The sequence below is a fragment of the Phyllobates terribilis genome, unplaced genomic scaffold (assembly GCF_046119375.1).
Source record: "Phyllobates terribilis strain yellow unplaced genomic scaffold, ASM4611937v1 Scaffold_11__3_contigs__length_659146591, whole genome shotgun sequence".
Taxonomy (NCBI): domain Eukaryota; kingdom Metazoa; phylum Chordata; class Amphibia; order Anura; family Dendrobatidae; genus Phyllobates; species Phyllobates terribilis.
In genome coordinates this window covers 134824661-134848125 of record NW_027362771.1, presented here as the reverse complement: position 1 = coordinate 134848125, position 23465 = coordinate 134824661, and the positions used below count along the sequence as shown (strand labels likewise).

The window sequence follows — 23465 nt, the reverse complement described above, 5'->3', positions numbered from 1 at the left end:
ATGATGATGTTGTTCATCTTTTCGCAGAAACCGTTTGTTTGTGGGTGATAAGGTGTAGTTCTTATCTTTTTACAACCGTAGAGATGGCAGAACTCTTTGAACAATTCAGCCTCAAAGGCCTGGCTTTGGTCCGTCAGCACCTGCTCAGGGTAACCATGGGGTCTGAAGAAATACGCTTGAAATGTCTTTGCTGCTGTCTCTGCCGTTAGGTCTTTGACGGGGACGACCACCAGAAAACGTGAGTAGTGATCTACCATAGTCAGAGCATAGGAGTACCCTGACCTGCTGGGGGACAGCTTGACATGGTCCAGGGCCACGATCTCCAGGGGTCGAGTCGTCTTTATGGGTTGCAGGGGTGCCTTCTGGCTGCTGAAGTCTTTCCTTCTTAGGCCGCAGGGTCCACAGTCCCGGCACCACCTTTCAATGGAGCTGCGCATTCCTACCCAGTAGAATCGACATTTCAGCAGGGTCTCTAGCTTTTTCCAGCCAAAGCTCCCCGCTTGATCGTGGTAAGCCTCTAATACCATCTGGATGTCTGTCTTCGGGACCACTATCTGCCATACCATCTCATGGGTTCTTGGATTAACGTACCTCCGGCACAGCTTCTCACGGTAGATAAACAGTCGGCTTCACTCGTTCCACAGCTGCTTTGCTTGCAGAGACGCATCTTTCTCCAGGGAGGCACCTTCTTGGGTTATCAGCTGTTTGATGCGGCTGACAACCGGGTCACTGTCCTGGGTCTCTTTCCAGCTGTGGTGAGGAAGGGGGTTTAACGTCTTTCCACGCTGCTTCCTCGAGGCTCGTTGCTCATGGATCATCCCACTTCGGTGAAAGGCAGGTAGCTCTATCTCTTCCAGGTCATCCACCCTCTTCTTCTGTGTCTGACTGGTGAGGCATCCTAGACAGGGCATCGGCGTTGGCGTTCTTGCGGCCCGCCCGGTATTTGATTGTAAACTGGTAGTTTGACAGCCGAGCCATCCATCGTTGTTCCAGAGCCCCCAACTTAGCTGTTTCAAGATGGGTCAAGGGGTTGTTATCAGTAAAGGCAGTGAAGTTGCTGGAAGCCAGATAGTGCTTGAATCTTTCAGTGATGGCCCAGACTAAGGCCAGGAACTCCAACTTGAAACTGCTATAGTTCTCTGGGTTCCTCTCAGTCGGACGGAGCTTCCTGCTTGCGTATGCGATGACTTTCTCTTGCCCTTTCTGCTTCTGACTTAAGACAGCGCCCAGGCCTTCGTTGCTGGCATCCGTATACAGCAGGAACGGTTGGCTGTAGTCAGGGTAGGCAAGGATCTCATCACCTGTCAGGATCTCCTTCATCTCCTGAAACGACTCTGCTTGCTCCTTACCCCAGTGGAATGGAGGGTTTTTGCCTTTGGGGGACTGTCCTACCAGGAGGTCTTGCAGAGGAGCTGCTTTTTTTGTGTAGTCCTTTACGAACCTCCGGTAGTATACTACTAGTCCCAAGAACTGACGCACCTCCTTGAGGTTCTTCGGCTCCCGCCACTTCTGGATGGCTGTGACTTTCTCCGGGTTTGGTGCTACGCCTTCCAGACTGACAATGTGTCCCAGGTACTGTACCTTCTTCTTGAGCAGATGGCACTTTGAGGGTTTCAACTTCATCCCGTACCAGGACAGTGACTCAAATACCTCTGCCAGGTGTTTCAAGTGGTCCTCATATGTTCTGGAATACACAATTACTTCATCCAGGTAAAGTAACACAGTCTCGAAGTTGCGGTGTCCCAGGCAGCACTCGATCAATCTCTGGAACGTTCCGGGGGCATTGCAGAGTCCAAACGGAATGCTGTTGAACTCGCAGAGTCCCATCGGGGTGGTGAAGGCCGTCTTCTCCCGATCCTCCTCAGCCACAGCTACTTGCCAGTATCCACTAGTGAGGTCAAGGGTGGAAAAGTAATTTTCAGACTTCAAGGCAGCTAGGGACTCCTCTATGCATGGTAAAGGGTATGCATCTTTATGTGTAATGCGATTTACTTGACGGTAATCTACACACATTCTCATGCTCCCGTCCTTTTTCCTAACCAGCACTAGGGGAATCGCCCAGGGGCTACAACTATCCCTTATTACTCCCGCCTTCCTCATGTCATGCAGCATTTCTTTTGCCTTCTGGTAGTGAGCTGGGGGTATAGGCCTATAACGTTCTTTGATTGGGGAATGGTCGCCTGTGGGGATATGATGTTGAACCCCCTTAACCCTCCCGAAGTCAAGTGGATGTTTACTGAACACCTGCGAGTATTCCTGAACCCCCCTGGTGTACACCCTGTTTTTGATGGGCAGGAGTGGTGTCTGTCCCAACATGGATCTGTTGACACCAATCCTCCACCTGGGTTGCAGGCTCATTATCCTCTACTTCATCTGGTGAGGTTAAGGACTCCGCCTCATGGATGCAGTTATTATTGACAGCATGTAATTTGGCAACAGTGGCATAACGTGGCAGTCTGACCTCATCTTCCCCTAAGTTGAGAAGACGGACGGGCACCCTCCCATTACTTACATCTACCACTCCCCTGGCGGTTAAGAGCGTGGGTCTATGCTCGGAGCAAAGGGGTTCTACTACCGCCTGGTAGCTCTGTCCTCTAAGACCTATGGCAGCTCTACACCAGATGAGCATTTCACTCATTGGGGGGATGACAATGGGTATGGGGTCTGTTATCCTCACGTTACCGATTTCACCGTCTGTTAGCCTTACTTGCTGTTGATACATCAGGACTCGGATCTACTTCTGTAGCGCCCTCCTCTGTCCTGGTTTGGCAGTGTCAGCTATCTGTTGGAGTAAGAACACAACCTCTCCCAAACAGTTACCAACAATGTTAGTGCCAAGTACCATGTACCGAGTAATATGTTAACAGGATTGGTCTCTACTACAATTAGTCCCTGGTCCTTCAGCTCCACTCTCCCCACCTTTACAGTCACATTCTTAACCCCGAGTAGGTTAAGGGGGAGTCCATTTGAGGCATATACAGTCAAATTTGGAGCTGGCGGACGTAGGTCGTCCATGGACCAAAACCTCTTGTAGAGAACGTCAGGCATGATGGTTACCTGAGATCCTGTGTCCAGCAGGGCATACGTCGGGATCCCGTCCAGTACAATGGACAGGAAAGGTCTTCCTCCGACGAACCTGTTGTACCAGTCTGATGGGCCTGGTGAGTCTACTCCTGGGTGTCGGCCCTCGGACCCAGGGTTTTCTCGTTTAAAGGACACTTCTGGGCGAGGTGTCCGGTCTTGCGGCAGCGGTAGCAGGTCGGGTCCCTCAGTGGATGATGCTGGTCACTAGTCCTCGGCGAGGGCGGAGTTGGCCTCCTCCTCCTGCGCATCCAGGGGACATCCTCAGGGCTATCGGCTAGCAGGATCTTCCCTCCTTCCTTGGGCTCCGTCCGCAGCTGCAGAGCACTCAGCACGGTGGTCAGAGTTTTGCTCAACTGACGCACCTCAGAGCGCAGACTGTCCAGTTCTTTAGGGGACGTTGCTGGGACTTTAACTTCACCAGCCACTGGGGATAAGGTGGGTGTAGCAGGCACTGGGGTAGCCCCACCCTGGTAACGTTGGATGGCATTTGTTTCCAGGGGCTGCAGTCCTTTTATAGCCATGTCCTTAAGATTGTCAAAGGTGGCATCCGGATGATCGAGGGACCACCAACGCACAGTCCTGCTCTCCTCTGGAGACTTCAGTCCCCGGACAAACTGTTCCTGCAGCATTTTGTTCTCATTCTCAACGCTGGTTGGACTAACCTGGTTCAGAGCCCGCAGGGCCCCTTGGAGACGCCAGGCATAGTCCCGAACATTGTCCTCTGGTTGTTGGGAGCAGCTGTAGAACCTCATCCGGAGGTCCGCCTCAGTAAGGTCCTCAAATACAGTCTGTAGTTTTTGGAATATTGCGGACACTGACTCCTGGTCTGTGGCTGACCATGTTTCCACTTCCCGTTCCGCAGCACCGGTCAGTTGTTCTAATACAACGGCAGCTCTTTGTATGCCAGTCATTGAGTACATGTCTAAGATACCACATATCTTCCGTTTGAATCCAGACAGGGTATCTGGTTTGCCGTTATACTGGGGGAGCCACTTTGCTCCAGGAATGTACGGTAAAGTCAAAGGAATGACGGGTGTTGCAGCCTCTGCTGGTGGGGCGGCGGCTTCGGCCTGCTCATCATCGGGCGCTGGTTGAACTTCAGGGACGTTGACCGGCAGGTCGGCGTTCTGCTGCTCGTCGGACATCTTAGCGCCCCCCTAGTTAACCGTGGCCTACCTTCTGGTTTTTCTTCCGGTAGGCCGCAGCTCCGCAGGTGACGGTTATCTTCAGGACCTTGCGTCGCTTGCGTCCTACGTCAGTGCGTTCAGCGACGCTCCGTACAGGACCTGGCGCTTCCTGACTTGACGACGAGGCGTGGGGCGTGTCCGGGACTTCGCACTCTTTTGCAGGTACGCCCTTCTTCTCGCTCAGCGGCCCAACAATGGCGGCAACCTTCACCACAACTTTACGTACACAGTTCAGAATAAAGGCGCACAGTACCCGGTGGCAACGGGCAAAACACGGCGTCGTTGCAGCGGGCACGCAATCCTGTTCATGACGCCAGAAGAGATGACTAGCCCAGGGGATGGAAGATGACTCGGTTACCCGGGCCTTTAGCCTTAAGGAGGTCGCGGTGGTCAGCTCCCGGGTCCGTACTCTGGGGTCTCTCTTTAAAAAGGCGTTGATAGATATCAAGTTTATAAAAGTTTGTGACCCCACGTATGGTTTCTGATGATATTCACCAGCACTGCGCAGTCCACTGAGGCCGGTGATAAGGCAGCTAGATGGTATGGCTCCCCACAGGTGGAGCTAGGCCTCAGGGCTGGGTACGAACGGGGTATGCAGGACGGAGAGACTCAGCTGGGTCAGAGCAAGAGCAAGGATGGACACAATAGTCACTTTAGTACCTTTTACTGATGGAAATTCAGGCACTCCCCGGAGCACTGTAGGGTGAAGGGTGTATGTCCGGATCCTCCCCAATGAGCGGGTTTTGGGCCTCCTGTTTCTTGCCTCTGCGTAGTAAGTTTCTGACCTGCCTGGAGCAAGGCCTAACTTTATCTCTGTCCTGCGCTGGCTGACCTTGTGGTAGGGCCTTCTCTTGGAGTGCACGCTCCCGACCTACGGGGCCTATGTGTCTCCTGGCTCTGGTATGTATCAACACTTTAGTGATCCTGGGACTTGTAGTTCTCCAGGGATTCCGGTTTATCTTACTGGGTCATGGAGATCCCGGTAAGCTTTGGACCCGGTGTCCGGTAACTGCTTTTTCGGGGTGAACTAGTTAAGCTCCTCTGCCCCCTATGAACTAACTCTCTCTACTCGCCTTCGGCCTACTCGGGCCCTCAATAGGCTACTCACACTAACGGCAGCTTGCCGCGCTTCACCGATCTTATGGCGCCGGCACACCTAAAGCACACCTCTCTGAGCTACAACTGAGTCTAGAACACGCTCCACCGCAGACTGACCTCTCTCAGGCTTCTACTGCAGGAACCCTCTCAACAGGTTTGCTCCCTGTCAATTCCAGTCTAGACTAACTGAGCTCGACTCTGCATCCAGGTTTGCACTTGCTGAACTCTCCAGAGGAACTGAGCTGCCTCGCTCCACCTTCCCTATTTATCTATCTCTAACGGGTTCCCTCTGGTGGTCTGAGGTGGAAGGTGGTGATGTGTGAATGGTTATGGGGGCCTCTTGTGGAGGAATCCTTCAATACACCCTTCTAGGATTTGTGATACCAAGCACAGCTGGGCTTCACATTATCCTATGGAGCAGTGCCGTCTAGCTTTCATTTTCTCATACTGAAACGGCATGAGATGAAAATCGCTGCGTGCTGAGATTGACAGTGTCTATCGGACGGCACGCATCCATTCAAGACTATGGGTGCGTGCAAAACATTGGACTGCACTTGGATGTCGTCTGAGTGCAGTGTGATTACCCCAGACTCCGGCAATTGAGGAGATGGAGAAATTACTTTCTCTGTCTCCTCCGCACCAGTGCTGTGATTTTCTCATGTGAGAGGATCGGAGCACAGAGCACTGATACTCGGCTCATGCTTGCAGCAGAGCAGGAGCCGAGTGTCATTAGCTTATCACATCCCATGCTCTCACATAGGATGTGATATGCTAATGTGACTGTAGCCTTAGAGATTTATGTTGAAATGGATGCACTTTGTGATGTGGATAAACTGCAAATCCTGAATTTTTATTTTTTTTTACTATATGCACCTTTTTTTTAACCTTTATCTAAAGAACATGCCCACAATTGTTTTCCAAGAAATAGTGGCTGAGAAAGTATAATGACGCTACTTGTTTATTAGGATATTTTCGGCTTATTTATTTCCCTTGGCTGGAGACATAACAAAGTGTTGTAGGAAGAATTGTTCTGAATTAATCGGAAACACCAGACGAGTGACTGTGTGTATAGGCTTGTTGACCTTCATTAATAAAACAAGACAGAGAGATTGTGATTACTAAACACATAATACAAGATTCATAACACAATTCCAGCTATTTTAGTATAAGGCTGTGTTGGGGTAAGGTTCTCATCATGTCACATGTGGATTCTGCACTTCACAATTTGACATTAAACAGCATCTCTTTAAGCATTAGCCTTGTATACCATGATATATCTTTTTTCAACCGAGTTAGAAAACATGCTAATTTTCTCTCTACTACTGGAAAGCACAAAAATGTTTACTTCTTGTCAATGGCAGACATATGTCATACAGGAATACAGTTCCATATATTTAATGGGGTTGTCACTAGTGATGAGCGCAAGTGCTCGTTACTCGAGTTTCCCTAGGGTGCTCGGGTAAGCACCAAGTATCGCGGGTGCTCGAGTGACATGTTTGAGTCTCCGCACCCGCATGTTTCACAGCTGTTAGTCAGCCACAAAACATGCGGGGATTGTCTGACAAACACAGCAATCCCCATATGTCTAACAGCCCGAAAACATGTGGCCGTGGTGACTCAAACATGTAACTCGAGCACCCGCGATACCCGGTGCATACCTGAGCACCCTAGGGAAAGTCGAGTAATGGAGCACTTGCGCTCATCACTAGTTGTCACATGATTGTTCTTCAGGAGCACAATGCTCCCTTGCCTCCCAGCGTCTTACTTCTTGGGGGTCAGTGCGCGCCAGAAAAGTGAGAGTTCAGCTGCATCGTTCCACTTATCAATGCTCAGAAGTGTGCGCTCTCCAATGCTGCCAGCAGAGGCAGCTTCATCACTCTGAAGCAAGCGTGTATGCCTAGCCTAGGAAACTGGCCGCCTCTGATAGACTGCAGAGGTGGCCGGTAACCTAGGCAGCAAGCAGTAAACTATAAGAATTTAAATCCCTCTGTTCTTGAGAATTTAGAGGATTTTTAGTAAGTGGTAAATTGCAAAGTTGCTTGTTTTTACAATCGCTTTGCTGTTTTACCCATTTAAGAAAATGAGAATAACCCTTTACGTTCAGATGAACATTGGCGTTCTTAGACCAGTCGCCAGCACAAATTGTCCACAAACTAGCAACAGTCCAAATGATAGCTGGCACTCATGTCTTCTTAAAAGAATTGCTTTATTGATCCAGTAATATAAAAGGCACATAAAATGGTTGAACACAGCAGCACAAAAATTAAAAAGGCAGAAAAGAAATATCCCAGGCAACATGCTTCAGACCTACATGGTCCATGGTTTTGTGCTATTATGTTCAACCATATTTTTTGCCTTTTATATTACTGGATCAGTAAAGCAACTATTTTAAGAAGATGTGCGTGCCGGCTATCGTTTGGACTGTTGCTATTACTGGAGGATTTTGCCGTGCAACCGGACAGGTGAGCTGATTGCTTCTTTTTCACAATATCCACAAACTTACATTAACACAAACACTGTCTCGTCTGCAAAGCTGACAAGGTTAGTGTTTGTTGTGATTTTACCCAAACGGAGGTTACGTCCATGGGAAAATCACACCTGTGCATTTGCACACTGACTAGCATGGACAACATACTACCCAAAATATGTTCATCTGAATCGGCAGCAATTTCCAAAAGTGGTTGGAAAAGTTTATTTAGAAAGTGAAAATATATATTCTTGTACCGTGTTAGCCAGTAGATAGAAAAATATTTAGATTTGAGAGTCCTCAGTGGTTGATACCTTTTAATGGCTAACTGAAAAGATGGTAACAAATTGCAAGCTTTCGAGACTACTCTGGTCTCTTCATCAGGCATAGTATTATGCCTGATGAAGAGACCTTAGTAGTCTCGAAAGCTTGCAATTTGTTACCATCTTTTCAGTTAGCCATTAAAAGGTATCAACCACTGAGGACTCTCAAATCTAAATATTTTTAGAAAGTGAATTATTATTTGTAGTCACTCATTGCTCCAACTACCTAAATGAAATAATCCCCTTGTATTTCTCGAATGCTCTAATAATATATTTCAAAATAGATAAAAATAGGTAAAAACACAGCGTGACACCTCTCTTGTTATATATCAAGGTTTCTCCTGGTTGATTTAGTATTAAGCCCTTAAAATTTCCTGTGTACTTTACAATACATTTTCTTGCTTGCATATTATTTTTTAGGATTTACCTTCAAACAATTGATGTAAGCTAAGACCTAATATTAATAATATATATAAATCATAAATAATAATATACAGTCATATGAAAAAGTTTGGGCACCCCTATTAATCTTAAGCTTAATGTTTCATAAAAATTGGTGTTTTTGCAACAGCTATTTCAGTTTGATATATGTAATAACTGTTGGACACAGTAATGTTTCTGCCTTGAAATTAGGTTTATTGTGCTAACAGAAAATGTGCAATCTGCATTCAAACGAAATTTGACAGGTGCATAAGTATGGGCACCTCACCAGAAAAGTGACATTAATATTTAGTAGATCCTCCTTTTGCAAAAATAACAGCCTCTAGTCGCTTCCTGTAGCTTTTAATGAGTTTCTGGATCCTGGATGACTGTATTTTTGACCATTCCTCTTTACAAAACAATTCCAGTTCAGTTAAGTTTGATGGTCGCCGAGCATGGACAGCCCTCTTCAAATGATCCCACAGATGTTCAATGATATTCAGGTCTGGGGACTGGGATGGCCATTCCAGAACATTGTAATTGTTCCTCTGCATGAATGCCTGAGTAGATTTGGAGCAGTGTTTTGGATCATTGTCTTGCTGAAAGATCCATCCCATGCGTAACTTCAACTTTATCACTGATTCTTGAACATTGTTGTCAAGAATCTGCTGATACTGAGTGGAATCCATGCGTCCCTCAACTTTAACAAGATTCCCGGTGCCGGCATTGGCCACACAGCCCCAAAGCATGATGGAACCTCCACCAAATTTTACTGTGGGTAGCAAGTGTTTTTCTTGGAATGCTGTGTTTTTTTGCCACCATGCATAACGCCTTTTTGTGTGACCAAACAACTCAATCTTGGTTTCATCAGTCCACACGACCTTCTTCCAAAAATAAATTGGCTTCTCCAAATGTGCTTTTGCATACCTCAGCCGACTCGGTTTGTGGCGTGCTTGCAGAAACGGCTTCTTTCGCATCACTCTCCCATACAGCTTCTCCTTGTGCAAAGTGCGTTGTATAGTTGACCGATGCACAGTGACACCATCTGCAGTAAGTTGATGCTGCAGCTCTCTGGAGGTGGTCTGAGGATTGTCCTTGACTGATCTCACCATTCTTCTTCTCTGCCTTTCTGATGTTTTTCTTGGCCTGCCACTTCTGGCCTTAACAAGAACTGTCCCGGTGTTCTTCCATATCCTTACTATGTTCCTCACAGTGGAAACTGACAGGTTAAATCTCTGAGACAGCTTTATGTATCCTTCCCCTGAACAACTATGTTGAATAATCTTTGTTTTCAGATCATTTTACAGTTGTTTTGAGGAGCCCCTGATGCCACTCTTCAGAGGAGATTCAAACAGGAGAACAACTTGCAAGTGGCCACTTTAAGTAGCTTTTCTCATGATTGCATACACCTGGCTATGAAGTTCAAATCTCAATGAGGTTACAAAACCAAAAAAAGTGCTTTAGTAAGTCAGTAAAAAGTAGGTAGGAGTATTTAAAACAAGAAAATGATAAGGGTGCCCATACTTATGCACCTGTCAAATTTTGTTTGAATGCAGATTGCACATTTTCTGTTAGTACAATAAACCTCATTTCAAGGCAGAAACATTACTGTGTCCAACAGTTATTACATATATCAAACTGAAATAGCTGTTGCAAAAACACCAATTTTTATAAAACATTAAGCTTAAGATTAATAGGGGTGCCCAAACTTTTTCATATGACTGTACATAAAGTGTAAATAATAAATCATAAATAATATTGTTCAGAATGCCAGTTTTTATGTTTGTAGAGAATGTATGATGCATATCAGATTGTAGCAATTCATACTACCTACCAGGAACTTTTCTACTTTATGCTGATGGTGTTAGTGACCATTTTTGAAACCTGTATATAGTGCCACCTAGTGCCTAGTAACATAATTACTTCTACCATAAAAAGAAATGTACCGTAACTTATGAATATTTGACACAATAATAATAATATTAAAAATAATAATTTTATTTATATAGAGCCAACATATTCCACAGCACTTTACAATTAAGGCACATGAATTAATGTACTTTAGTTACTTTAAATATATTTTCCTATCACTATTTTTATCATAGCTCATTTGACTTTACAAAGCTAAAAAAAAGTCGAAAAAAATAAATGTTAAAAAAAATTGAAAATGCAGCGGAAAAATAACCAAAGGGCACAGTTTCTGCAATCATTTCTTAGTAATGTGTTTTCTGATTTCAGCTTGAAATAATGCTCGAGCCAAAGGTCTGGAGAGAAGCTGCAACACAAGTGTTCTTTGCTCTGGGTTTGGGATTTGGAGGAGTTATTGCTTTTTCAAGCTACAACAAGCGGGACAACAATTGCCACTTTGATGCCGTCTTAGTCTCACTAATCAACTTCTTTACATCAGTTTTGGCAACTTTGGTGGTGTTCGCTGTATTAGGATTCAAAGCAAACATTATGAATGAAGGCTGCATCTCTGAGTAAGATTTTGGGATTTTTCATATATTAGTCATAAAAACTAACATACATGTAAAATATTCTACTTTGGTACCTTTATTATTGTAGGAACGCAGGGAAGATTGTAAGACTTTTGCAGGCGGGCAATCTCACTCACAGTGTTATTCCGCATCATGTGAATTTCTCCAGTATTACAGCACAGGATTACCAGTTGGTGTACGATATTATTAAAAAGGTGAAAGAAGAAGAATTTGAGGGGCTTGGGTTGGCAGCTTGTCAGATCGAAGATGAACTTGACAAGGTAAAAAATTACCCCATCATTGTTTTAATATTTATGTTGCTGGAATTTTTTTTTGTTTCCTAGTCTTAAAAAGGTGCCTTTAAAGCATGCTCTTAGATTCCCATGTACAATATGTTTGCGGAGCCTTTCCTTTCAGACCTCATCCATGTATTCTGCAAATTTATCCTATTTCCTATTAAATTGAAAGGAGCTGTACCACAATGGTGATTAATTTATCTACAAACTTGAAAGCACACATAACATTTATCATTCCTTCTCTCCCCATTATCCTTTGTTAGTTTCATTCTTACACACTACTTCATTCAATGCTGATGCTGCCGTGATCACAGGACAAGCCAGCAACAGACTTTTAAGTAGCCTGTAACATATTGTTTGGGGAAGATTTTCAGATTGTTTACACACAATGCATTAATTTCACACACTTAGGTATGCATCATAAATGGACATATAGCCCTGGACAAATTTTGGGGGTTTGTACTTCCCCTCATCAAAGAGCTATAACTTTGTTATTTTCCATCATCATGGATGTATGATATATATATATATATATATATATATATATATATGTATATATATATATATATATATATATATGTACAGTACATTTTTATATATACACTGCACAAAAAATAAAGGGAACGCTTAAACAACAGAATATAACTCCAAGTAAACCAAACTTCTGTGAAATCAAACTGTCCACTTAGGAAGCAACACTGATTGACAATCAATTTCACATGCTGTTGTGCAAATGGAATAGACAATAGATGGAAATTATTGGCAATTATCAAGACACACTCAATAAAGGAGTGGTTCTGCAGGAGGGGACCACAGACCACATCTAAGTACCAATGCTTTCTGGCTGATGTTTTGGTCACTTTTGAATGTTGAATGTTGGTTGTTTTCACACTTGTGGTAGCATGAGATGGTAAGAAGGTTTGCTGTGTGTGTCAGCGTAGTGTCCAGAGGCTGGAGGAGCTACCAGGAGACAGGCCAGTACACCAGGAGACATTGAGAGGGCTGTAGGAGGGCAACAACCCACCAGCAGGACCACTACCTCCGCCTTTGTGCAAGGAGGAACAGGAGGAGCACTGCCAGAGCCCTGCAAAATGACCTCCAGCAGGCCACAAATGTGCATGTGTCTGCACAAACGGTTAGAAACCGACTCCATGAGGGTGGTATGAGGGCCCGATGTCCACAGATGTGGGTTGTGCTCACAGCCCAACACCGTGCAGGATGCTTGGCATTTGCAACAGAACACCAGGATTGGCAAAGTCGCCACTGGCGCCCTGTGCTCTTCACAGATGAAAGCAGATTCACACTGAGCACATGTGACAGACGTGACAGAGTCTGGAGATGCTGTGGAGAGTGATCTGCTGCCTGCAAGATGTTTCAGCATGACCGGTTTGGCAGTGGGTCAGTAATGGTGTGGGGTGGCATTTCTTTGGAGGGCCGCACCGCCCTCCAAGTGCTCGCCAGAGGTAGCCTGACTGCCATTAGATACCGAGATGAGATCCTCAGACTCCTTGTGAGACCATATGCTGGTGCGGTTGGCCCTGGGTTCCTCCTAATGCAGGACAATGCCAGGCTTCATGTGGCTGGAGTGTGTCAGCAGTTCCTGCAAGACGAATGCATTGAAGCTATGGACTGGTCCGCCCGTTCCCCAGACCTGAATCCGATTGAGCACATCTAGGACATCATGTCTCGCTCCATCCACCAATATCACGTTGCACCACAGACTGTCCAGGAATTGGCGGATGCTTTAGTCCAGGTCTGGGAGGAGATCCCACAGGAGACCATCCGCAACCTCATGAGGAGCATGCCCAGGCGTTTTAGGGAGGTCATACAGGCATGTGGAGGCCACACACAATACTGAGCCTCATTTTGACTTTTTTTAAGGACATTACATCAAAGTTGGATCAGCCTGTAATGTGTTTTTCCACTTTAATTTTGGGGGTGACTCCAAATCCAGGCCTCCATTGGTTAATAAATTTGATTTCCATTGATGATTTTTGTGTGATTTTGTTGTCAGCACATTCAACTTTGTACAGAACAAAGTATTCAATGAGAATATTTCATTCATTCAGATCTAGGATGTGTTATTTGAGTGTTCCCTTTATTTTTTTGAGCAGTGTATATATGTATATACATATACATAGTTTTAAAGGTAATCTGTCAGTAGAATCAACCCTCCTAAGTAGTGTTGGGGGAACTCGAACAGCAAAGTTTGGCGTCCGTACCGAACATCTACTGTTACTGTTCAGTTTCGGGTGTTTTCCGCGCTGTCACTTGTGTGACAGCGCAGAAAACACAGGCTCTGATTGCGGTAATACAATTACCACGATCAGAGCGCTGTGACATCATGCTGACTGGTGTCAGGATGACGCTACAGCTGTCAAAGTAACCTGGTCTCCCACGCTGTCACTTGCATGACAGTGCAGCAAACACTGGCTTTGATTAGCGTGATCAGAGAGCTGTGGCATCATGCTGACAGTGGGCACAGGCGCCGCTGGATGGGAGCAGTAGTTTCCCATCCGCCAGTGTCTGTGTTGTGCCGAAAGTAAAAAAAAATGTTAAAATTAATAAGAAAATATTAAAATAAAAACAATATACTCACCTACACCTTGTCCCCAATGTTCTCTGCACCTGCAAAAAATAAAAAAACACCATATACTCACCTTACACCTAATCCCTGAAGCCCATGATCTCCTGTAATAAAAGTAAAATAATAAACCAACCTCATCCTCACCTTTCCAACGCAGTCCAAATAGCGAGGGTCCCACTATGATCCCATGAACAGAGTGGCCACACAGTATGTGACCGCTCTTTTCATTGGCCGGCAATACACTGACTCAGTGTATAGCCGGCAAATGAGGCTGTGCATGCGCAGTGAGTATTTTCCCACGCATGCAATCAGTTGACCTGATTTTCCGGCTATACACTGAGTCAGTGTATTGCTGGCAAATGAACAGAGCAGTCACATACTATGTGGCTGCTCTGTTCATGGAATCTTCATAGGACACTCATTATTTGGTCGTCAGAACGGTGAGGATAAGGTTGGTTTATTATTTTATTTTTATTACAGGAGATCGTTGGCTTCAGCTGGAATGGGCATGATGGTAAGTATGGTTTAATTTAGAATATTAAAGGAATCATGTCTTTATTTCAAATAAAATATTTTATTCTGGGTGTGGGTGTTTTATTTCACATTTTACTTACTCTATGGGTTTAGTAATGGGGGCGTCTTATAGTTGCCTCTCCATTACTAACCTGGGCTTGATATCAGCTGGCATTATAATCTGACATCAAACCCAACCCTATAACCCCACTGCCACCACTACTGGGCAGTGGGTAGAGCGAGGATAAGTGCCAGAATTAGCGCATCCTATGGATGTGCCATTTCCTGGGGCGGCTGAGGGCTCCTATTTCTAGCCTCAGAGGGGGCCAATATTCACGAACCTGAATCGAATCGAGATGGTTTGGGGTGAGCTGGACTGCAGAGTGAAGGCAAAAGGGCCAACAAGTGCTAAACATCTCTGGGAACTCCTTCAAGATTGTTGGAAGGCCATTTCCGGTGACTACCTCTTGAAGCTCATCAAGAGAATGCCAAGAGTGTGCAAAGCAGTCATCAAAGCAAAAGGTGGCTACTTTGAAGAACCTAGAATATAAGACATATTTTCAGTTGTTTCACACTTTTTTGTTAAGTATATAATTCCACATGTGTCAATTCATAGTTTTGATGCCTTCAGTGTGAATGTACAATTTTCATAGTCATGAAAATGCAGAAAAATCTTTAAATGAGAAGGCGTGTCCAAACTTTGGTCTGTACTGTATCTACTATCTATCTAAATATCTTTCTATATATCTATTATCTATCTATCCATATATCTATTATCTATCTATCTATCTATCTGGAAAAAACCTGGAAGTCTGAACTGAAATGTATATTGATGTGCATGCAAAATGTAAATGCATGTTCACATAAGGCCATTAGACAGAAAAAAAAGAAAGACAAAAGCAAAATACACTAATACCTAAAAATAAATGGATAAATCGCACAGTGCATAGAAATAATGATAAATAATAAAGGGTATTTAGTAGTGATGAGCGAGCATACTTGCAAGTACTCGGTACTCGCCCGAGCATCTCAGTACTCGAGATGCTCGGAGCTCGCCGAGTACTTGCGAGATGCTCGGGCGGATGCTCGGATCCCCTCCCTGCATGTTTAGCGCTCTTTAGAGCGCCAATCAACATGCAGGGATTGCCTTCCACTCATTGTAATGCCTCAGCCATGGTGGTTGTGGCATTACAGTGATTGGCTGGCCGCACAGCGTCATCAGGTCTATATCAGACCGGGCGCCGCCATGCTCTTCACAATCAGGCCATGTGCCCACGTAGCGTTTTTGTAACATTTTTACGGCGTTTTTACGGCCGCGAAAACGCTTGTAAAACCGTCTGCCATGCAAAGCAATGTGAATTCGGATGTGCTGTGCACATGATGCGCTAATTTGCGCGCCGAATTCGCATTGCGTTGCAAAGCACAGCATGACCATTTCTACCACGATTACGCTGCAAATTCGCGGCCATTGAGTAACATTGAAATGCAGCAAACCCGCAGGTATATGTGGATTTGCTGCGTTTCAATTAAATTCAATGGCCGCGAATTTGCAGCGTAATCGCGGTGCGTGTGGTACCCAGGATGAAGAGGAGACTACAACGCCTCTTCATCCCAGCTACCACGCGGTGAAAAAAAGAAATAAAAAAGTTAAAAGTAAAAAAAACCTGTATATTCACCTCTCCGGCGGCTCCCAGTTTGCTCCCGGCGGCGTCCTCTCTCCTTGGCGTCCCACGGTGTACTTGCAGGACCTGCGGTGACGTCATTTAGTCAGCTGATGGTCACACGACTGCTGCCGTCAGCGGTCAGGTGATGGTCGCGTGACCATCAGCTGACTAAATGACGTCACTTTAGGTCCTGCCAATACACCGCGGGACGTTGAAGAGAGAGGACACCGCCGGGAGCAGACCGGGGGCCGCCGGAGAGGTGAATATACAGGTTATTTTTATTTTTAACGTTTTAATTTTTTTCTTTTTTTTACTATAGATGCAGCATTTAAAGCATCTAAGTTAGTCACACAATATAAATCCATGCCTTTTGCATGGATTTATATTGTGTGACCAACTTGTCAAGCACTTTTCCAAGTGATGCTCAAAATCACTTGGAAAAGTGCTTGAAAAAACGCATGTGAAAACGTATGTAAAAATGCTGAAAAAACGCTTCTCTCTGGCAGAAAAAACGCATGTAAATCTGCATGCGTTTTTTTCTGCCAGAGAGAGGCAAAACCGCTCTGCATCAAATCTCCTACGTGGACACATAGCCTCACTCCGGAATCAGGCAGTGTAGGGAGAGGTGCTGCTGAGCTAGGGAGAGATTTGCTTGTCTATTATGTAGTGTAGGGAGAAAACACGTACATTACGCATATCCATCTCAACAAACAGTCCTTCTGAGGACTAATCCATCTGCAGAGATTTCAGGCAGGCTGTGTATATAGGCAGGCAGGCAGTGTACATAGCAGACTGCAGTGCATATAGCACAAGAGGTTCCATTCCAGTTCTTCCTTCTGCTGCTGTTAGATATTTCTAAGCAAAGGCCCAGGTCTCAGGGGCCAGGAATAATTTTTTTTTTATCTTAATCCTCATTATTTGCTTAAAAAGCGATCCAGAGAACACTGTATTTCTGCGCCATTTGCTTGCTGGCACTGCAGAATATAACCAGGTCCATTCCATATTACTGCGCTAAAAATCCAGCTATTTAAAAATGTGGTTTGTGCGTCACACAGATCACATATAATTGCGCTGAAAATACTGCCATTTTTGGCCTCCATTCAAATTTTTTTTCAGTGTGTCAGCGAAGTTTTTGCACCGGTTTGCTGTTCAAAATAGTTACCTACAGGCCAGGTATTTAAAGCTCTGGTTTCTCCATCACACGGATTACATATAACTTTGCTCCAAATGCATCCATTTGTAGTGAGCATGGAAGATATTGTCCTCCATTTAAAATGGGCAAGGTGCGAGGCAAGGGACGGGGAACTGGACGTGATGGTGATGGTGCATGCAGATGCCAAGGCCAAGGCCATGGGCAAGCTGAAATTGTGCCACAACAAACACCCACATCTTCTCACCCTACCTTCCTGTCCCAATTACTAGGGGACCACAGCACACCACTATTGAACCCAGAGCAGTGTCAAAAGGTTGTTGGTTGGATAGCAGATAATGCTTCCAGTCACTTAGCCACCACCACCACCCTGTCTTCCACATGGTCAAGTCTCAATAGCCGTGAGTCTGGCCCGCATATTCCTCACCCTCATCCTCCTTCCTCCCACCATGCTGAGTGCCCGGAGACAACTGATCCCAGACTTGGACACTCTGAAGAGCTGTTTACTTTTCCATTGATAGATTCGGGCATCTCGCCCGGTCCACTTGAAGCGGGGCAAGAGGAGATCGCATGTAGCAATGCCCAAATATTTGAGCAGCCACGGTCACACGAAGGTGACGGTGGGAAAGTGTCACAAGAGGTCAACGATGATGAGACACAATTGCCAGAAAGTCAGGAGAACCAGGGTGCGGAAGTGGAAGACGAGGTTGTGGATGATATAGTAACTGACCCAACCTGGCAGGAGGACAGCAGCACATAGGGTGAGGGAGGCAGAGCACCCCAACAGGCAGGAAGAAGCAGTGTGGTGGCCGCAGACAAAAGGCAACCATTCCCCGTGACACCAACACGAAATAAGTTACCAGTACAACTGTTAGGTCTTCCTGAGTCTGGTTGTTTTTTAAAGACTCTGCCAATAACCCCAAAAAGGCCATTTTCACCACCTGCCAGGCCAGCATCAGCAGGGGTGGCAAAACGACCAGCCTGACCACCACCACCTTGATCAGGCACATGGCAGCAAAGCACCCGACTTGGTGGGCCGAACCCCAGGATCCAGGATCAGTGTCTGCGAGTGGCACCATTGCTTCCGCCGTTGTTGTTCATGCAAGCCAATCCCCTGTCCATGGTGCATGCGAAGATGCCTCCTGCCCTGCACCTGTCGTTGCACACTCTCAAGTAGCAGCATCAGGAAGCCTGTCCACGTCCTTGTCCAAGCGCAGCATTGAGTTGTCCATACCCCAGTCCTTGGAACGCATGCGCAAATACGCAGCCAACGCCTCACAGGCCACACTACTAAATTCCCATATTTCTCGACTGCTTGCACTCGAAATGTTGCCTTTTAGGCTTGTGGAGTCCTCAGCCGCCACTATTTCTCCCGGTGTACCGTCCCCACAATACACAAGCACATCCCAAAATATTAGCCGTGCCCTCAACAACGCAGTTACCGGGAAAGTCCACCTAACCACGGACACGTGGACAAGTGCTTGTAGGCAGCGACGGTACATCTCGCTGACGGCACATTGGGTTAACATAGTGGAAGCCGGGACCTAGTCGGACCTTGGGACGGAACATGTCCTCCCGACACCAAGGATTGCGGGCCCTAGGTCAATCAGGGTTGCCCCCACAGTTTACAGCTCCTGCACCTCATCCTCCTCAGCCTCCTCCTCCTCTTCAGCCTCCATCTCCGAAAAGACCACATCAGTCACAAGCTGGAAGCACTGCAGCACTGCCTCGGCCAAGCGGCAACAGGCTATCCTGAAGCTAATATGCTTAGGTGACAAATCGCACAATGCTGAAGAGTTGTGGACAGCTTTGAAAGAGCAGGCAGATCTGTGGCTCACACCACTGAACTTAGCGCCAGGCATGGTCGTGTGTGACAATGGCCGGAACCTGGTGGCGGCTCTGAGCCGAGGCGAGCTCACACACGTACCTTGTCTGGCCCATGTGCTTAACCTCGTGGTTCAGCGGTTTCTCAAATCCTACCCAGAGCTGCTGGATCTGCTTGTTAAAGTACACTGCCTGTGTGCCCTTTTTAGAAAGTCACCTACAGCTTCTGCTGCCCTTGCCGTGTTTCAGCAGCGATTGCAGCTTCAGGCTCACAGACTGGTGTGTGATGTCCCCATGTGTTGGAACTCTACACTGCAGATGTTGGGAAGGATTTGTGAGCAGAAGAGGGCAGTTGTTGAGTACCAGCATCAACAAGGCCGTCGGTATTCAGTTCAGACTCCACACATAGGACCTCAGGAGTGGACATGGATGTCAGACATATGTACCATCCTCCAAAACTTTGAGGACTCCACCAAGATGGTGAGCGGCGATGACGCCATAATTAGTGTCACCTTCCCGCTTCTCTGTCTGCTGCTCACAATCAAAGAGGATGCATTGCAGGCGGAGCACAATGAGATGGAGCAAGGAAACATACAGGGTGATTACACACAGCCCAGCCTCATCTCATGCCAACGTGGATTGGGTCACAATGAGGAAGAGGAAGGACTGGAGCTAGTTTCATGCGCTATAGACGGTACTACCTGCACAGCTGTCATACCGTCTGTTCAGCATGGATGGCCAGAGGACAGAGAGGAGGAGGAGGAGGAGAGCATGGTCAGTCATCCTCTTGGTGAGGACACGGAAGTCTTGCCTGTTAGTAGTCTAGCATGCATGGCTGAGTTTATGTTACGCTGCCTTTCCCATGACCCTCGCGTTCTCAAAATTTTGGGTGACAGTCATTACTGGTTGGTGACACTTCTAGAACCACGCTACAAGGAGAACTTTATATATCTTATTCCTGGGGAGGACAGGTCTACAAAAATGGGGCTGTAGCAGAATGCCCTTGTTGCGGAACTATTAAAAAAATTCTGAAAACGCTGGCGGCAGAGGTCCCACTTCGTTGGACAACCAAGTAGTATAGGCGAGAGAGACACAACTTCAATCCAGCTGAGGCAGGGGAACACTGTCAAAGTTCTGGGAGAATTTTCTCAGCCCCTCCCATCGCACAAGCCCTGAGGCGCGGGGTACTCTCACAAGGAGTGCAAAGTTTGGGAAGATGCTGTGGGAGTACCTTGCCGACCGTACCAATGTCCTCCGTGATTCCTCTGTGCCTTATAATTATTGGGTATCCAAGCTGGATACGTGGAATGAACTATGCCTTGGAGGTCCTAGCCTGCCCTGCTGCCAGCGTTTTATCAGAGCAGATTTTTAGTGCCGCTGGTGGAATTATAACTGATAAGCGCATCCGCCTGTCAACTGAAAATGCTGACAGGCTGACTATTATAAAAGTGAACAAGGGCTGGATTGGGCCAGACTTCTCAACACCACCGAATGATAGCAGTGTAACATAAACTCAAATCCAGTGTCTTTTTTTTGGGAGGTGTATTCCCATGCACCTCTTCACACCCACACATGGGTCTACGCTTCCTGATTTTGTCTATTTGCTCTTGTCCTCCTCCTTCTCCTCATCCTCCACCACCATATCACAAGGGTGACTGTAGTCCGTGATGCAACACCCACATAATTTTTTTAAAGGGTGTTTATCATGCCCGTAAAAAAATTTTTTATACAATATGTTCATGTATACCCCCCAGGGGTAAATGTTTGTCAGCCCATACACTTAGTGCATGGGCATTACAAGTATAGGAGACCCGCTCCTTTCTAATGGGAACATTTTTTTATGAGGCCCTCCTCCACGTCTATTCCAAGAGGCATTGGAGTGCCTTCCAATTTTTGGCAGCCCTTGCATTCACTGCGTAGGCAAACACAATGGTAGACCCACTTCCTAATAATGGGAACATTGTTTTAAGGAGGCCCTCTGATCTCCACGTCTCTTCCAAGGGACATTGGAGTGCCTCCAAATTTTTGGCAACCCTTGCATTCACTGCATAGGCAAACACAATGGGAGACCCACTTCCTAATAATGGGAACATTGTTTTAAGGAGGCCCTCTGACCTCCATGTCTCTTTCAAGGGGCAATGGAATGCCTCCAAATTTTTGGCAACCCTTGCATTCACTGCATAGGCAAACACAATGGGAGACCCACTTCCTAATAATGGGAACATTGTTTTCAGGAGGCCCTCCTCTAAGTCCCTTCAAAGGGTATTGGGTTGCATCCAGATTTTCAAAGTGGTATTGGGGTGCGTCCAAATTTTGGGCATCCCTGCCATTCACTGCATACACAATAACAGTATAGGAGACCCACTCTTTAGTAATGGGAACACTAAAATGTAGCTGGCTGATGGCTCTCTAAGAATAGTGAGGGCCGACTGCTGGCCCTTTAAGAATAGTAAAGGTCGCCTGATGGCCCTATAAAAATAGACTTTGTGACTTTCAGAGTCCCTCCTTCATAAATGAAACACAATGTGTCTGATGATATCTCACACACCACATGGCCAGATAAGGTTGTAAAATGTTAAAATGACATTTCCTGGTGGATGCTTTTGTCACGGTTGAAAGCGGTTCTTGCCTGCTCTGCCTTGCTCACCGCTCCGGCGATTCTTGCCTGCTCTGCCTTGCTCACCGCTCCGGCGGTTCTTGCCTGCTCTGCCTTGCTCACCGCTCCGGCGGTTCTTGCCTGCTCTGCCTTGGTCACTGCTCTGGCGGTTCTTGCCTGCTCTGCCTTGCTCACCGCTCCGGCGGTTCTTGCCTGCTCTGCCTTGCTCACCGCTCCGGCGGCTCTTGCCTGCTCTGCCTTTGCTCACCGCTCCAGACGGTCTTGCTCTGCTCTGCCTTTGCTCACCGCTCCAGACAGTCTCGCTCTGCTCTGACCCTTTGCTCACTGCTCCGGCAGTCTCGCTCTGCTCTGACCCTTTGCTCACTGCTCCGGCAGTCTCGCTCTGCTCTGACCCTTTTGCTCACTGCTCCGGCAGTCTCGCTCTGCTCTGACCCTTTTGCTCACTGCTCCGGCAGTCTCGCTCTGCTCTGACTCTTGCTTACTGCTCCGGCAGTCTCGTCCTGCTCCACTCTTGCTCACCACTCCAGGCGGCCTCGTCCTGCTCTACTCTGGCTCACCGCTCCAGGCGGCCTCGTCTTGCTCTACTCTTGCTCGCCGCTCCGGGCGGCCTCACTCTGCTGTGTTTGTCCACTGCATCTGCGGTTCTGTTCCTGAGTCCCAGTCTGTACTGGGACCTATCCACTCTGTGCTCCAACCTGTCGTACCTGCCAGTACCTCCCTGCCTGCATATCAGTCGTGCTTGCCACCCGTCTGTGTGCCAGCCTAGCCTGCCTGTTCCTGTATTCCCCGGTGTGGGTCAATAACCGTGTCCGGGGTCTGACCAGGAGTAGCCCCTGGTCCCACCGCTCGGTTCCTCCCTGGTGCACTGGCGTCGTATGCCGTCGTGCGACCTTGGTCGGATCGGGTGGATACTTAGTTACGCCACTCCAGGCATTCACTCTCCGGTACGGTCCAGTGAAATCACTACATATACACGCAGACGCTAGTCAGTCCGGGCGTGTGCATTACAGCATGCTCAGGCCATGGTTCCCGTTGAGCCCCACGGCCTTCGCTCTCTGAGACGTTTTCCAGCGAATACATGCATCTAGACGAAATTTATTTATTTTTGCTACTAGCTGAGTTCCAGGCGAATTACGCACCCGTCCAGATGGAGCTTTCTGCACCCGTTCCTGCGGATCCACCACGTTACTATGGAGATCCAAGACAGAGTCGTGCATTTGTGGAGCAATGCATGCTACACTTCAAGTTCTACCCTCTTTATTTTCCCACCGATCGGGTTAAAGTGGGATTCATTATGTCTTACCTAGCGGGTGATGCCTTGAAATGGATCACCCCCCTATGGGACGCACAGGATCCTATCGTCCTGGACCTGCAGGCCTTCCTGGTGGCCTTTCTAATGGTCTTCGATGACCCTAACCCGGAAGCCCCTGCTGAAGCTTCACTTCCCAATATCCCGGAGCAGCCCCGATGGGTAATGTGTGTGGGTAGCTCACTAGTCCTCCTGCCCGAAGAGACTACTGCCCACCCAGAATCCACACAGGATGACTACGCTCTCCGGAATACTTCTCCCAACCTCAAGAGGCAGTCAAGACATGCTAGGCGTAGAGGCAAGCCGTCACGCCAGGGTCTGTCCTCCCAAAGACCTCCTGACCCCAACCTTGAAGTCCCTGCAGAAGCTTCACTTCCCAGTATCCCAGAGCAGCCCCGACGGGTAATGTGCGTGGGTAGCGCACCTGTTCTCCTGCCCGAAGAGACTGC

At 47.0% G+C, this 23465-nt stretch overlaps 1 protein-coding gene across 2 annotated transcripts in view; it reads left to right on the top strand.

The window, feature by feature from the left end:
- SLC6A15 (solute carrier family 6 member 15) overlaps positions 1 to 23465 on the top strand; it is a 63731-nt gene that overhangs the window by 22304 nt on the left and 17962 nt on the right. For both annotated transcript variants that reach the window (XM_073651620.1, XM_073651621.1), the window contains 2 exons: positions 10818 to 11059; positions 11145 to 11337. In XM_073651620.1, coding sequence (XP_073507721.1) covers positions 10818 to 11059; positions 11145 to 11337 — 435 coding nt within the window. The remainder of the gene's footprint in view (positions 1 to 10817; positions 11060 to 11144; positions 11338 to 23465) is intronic.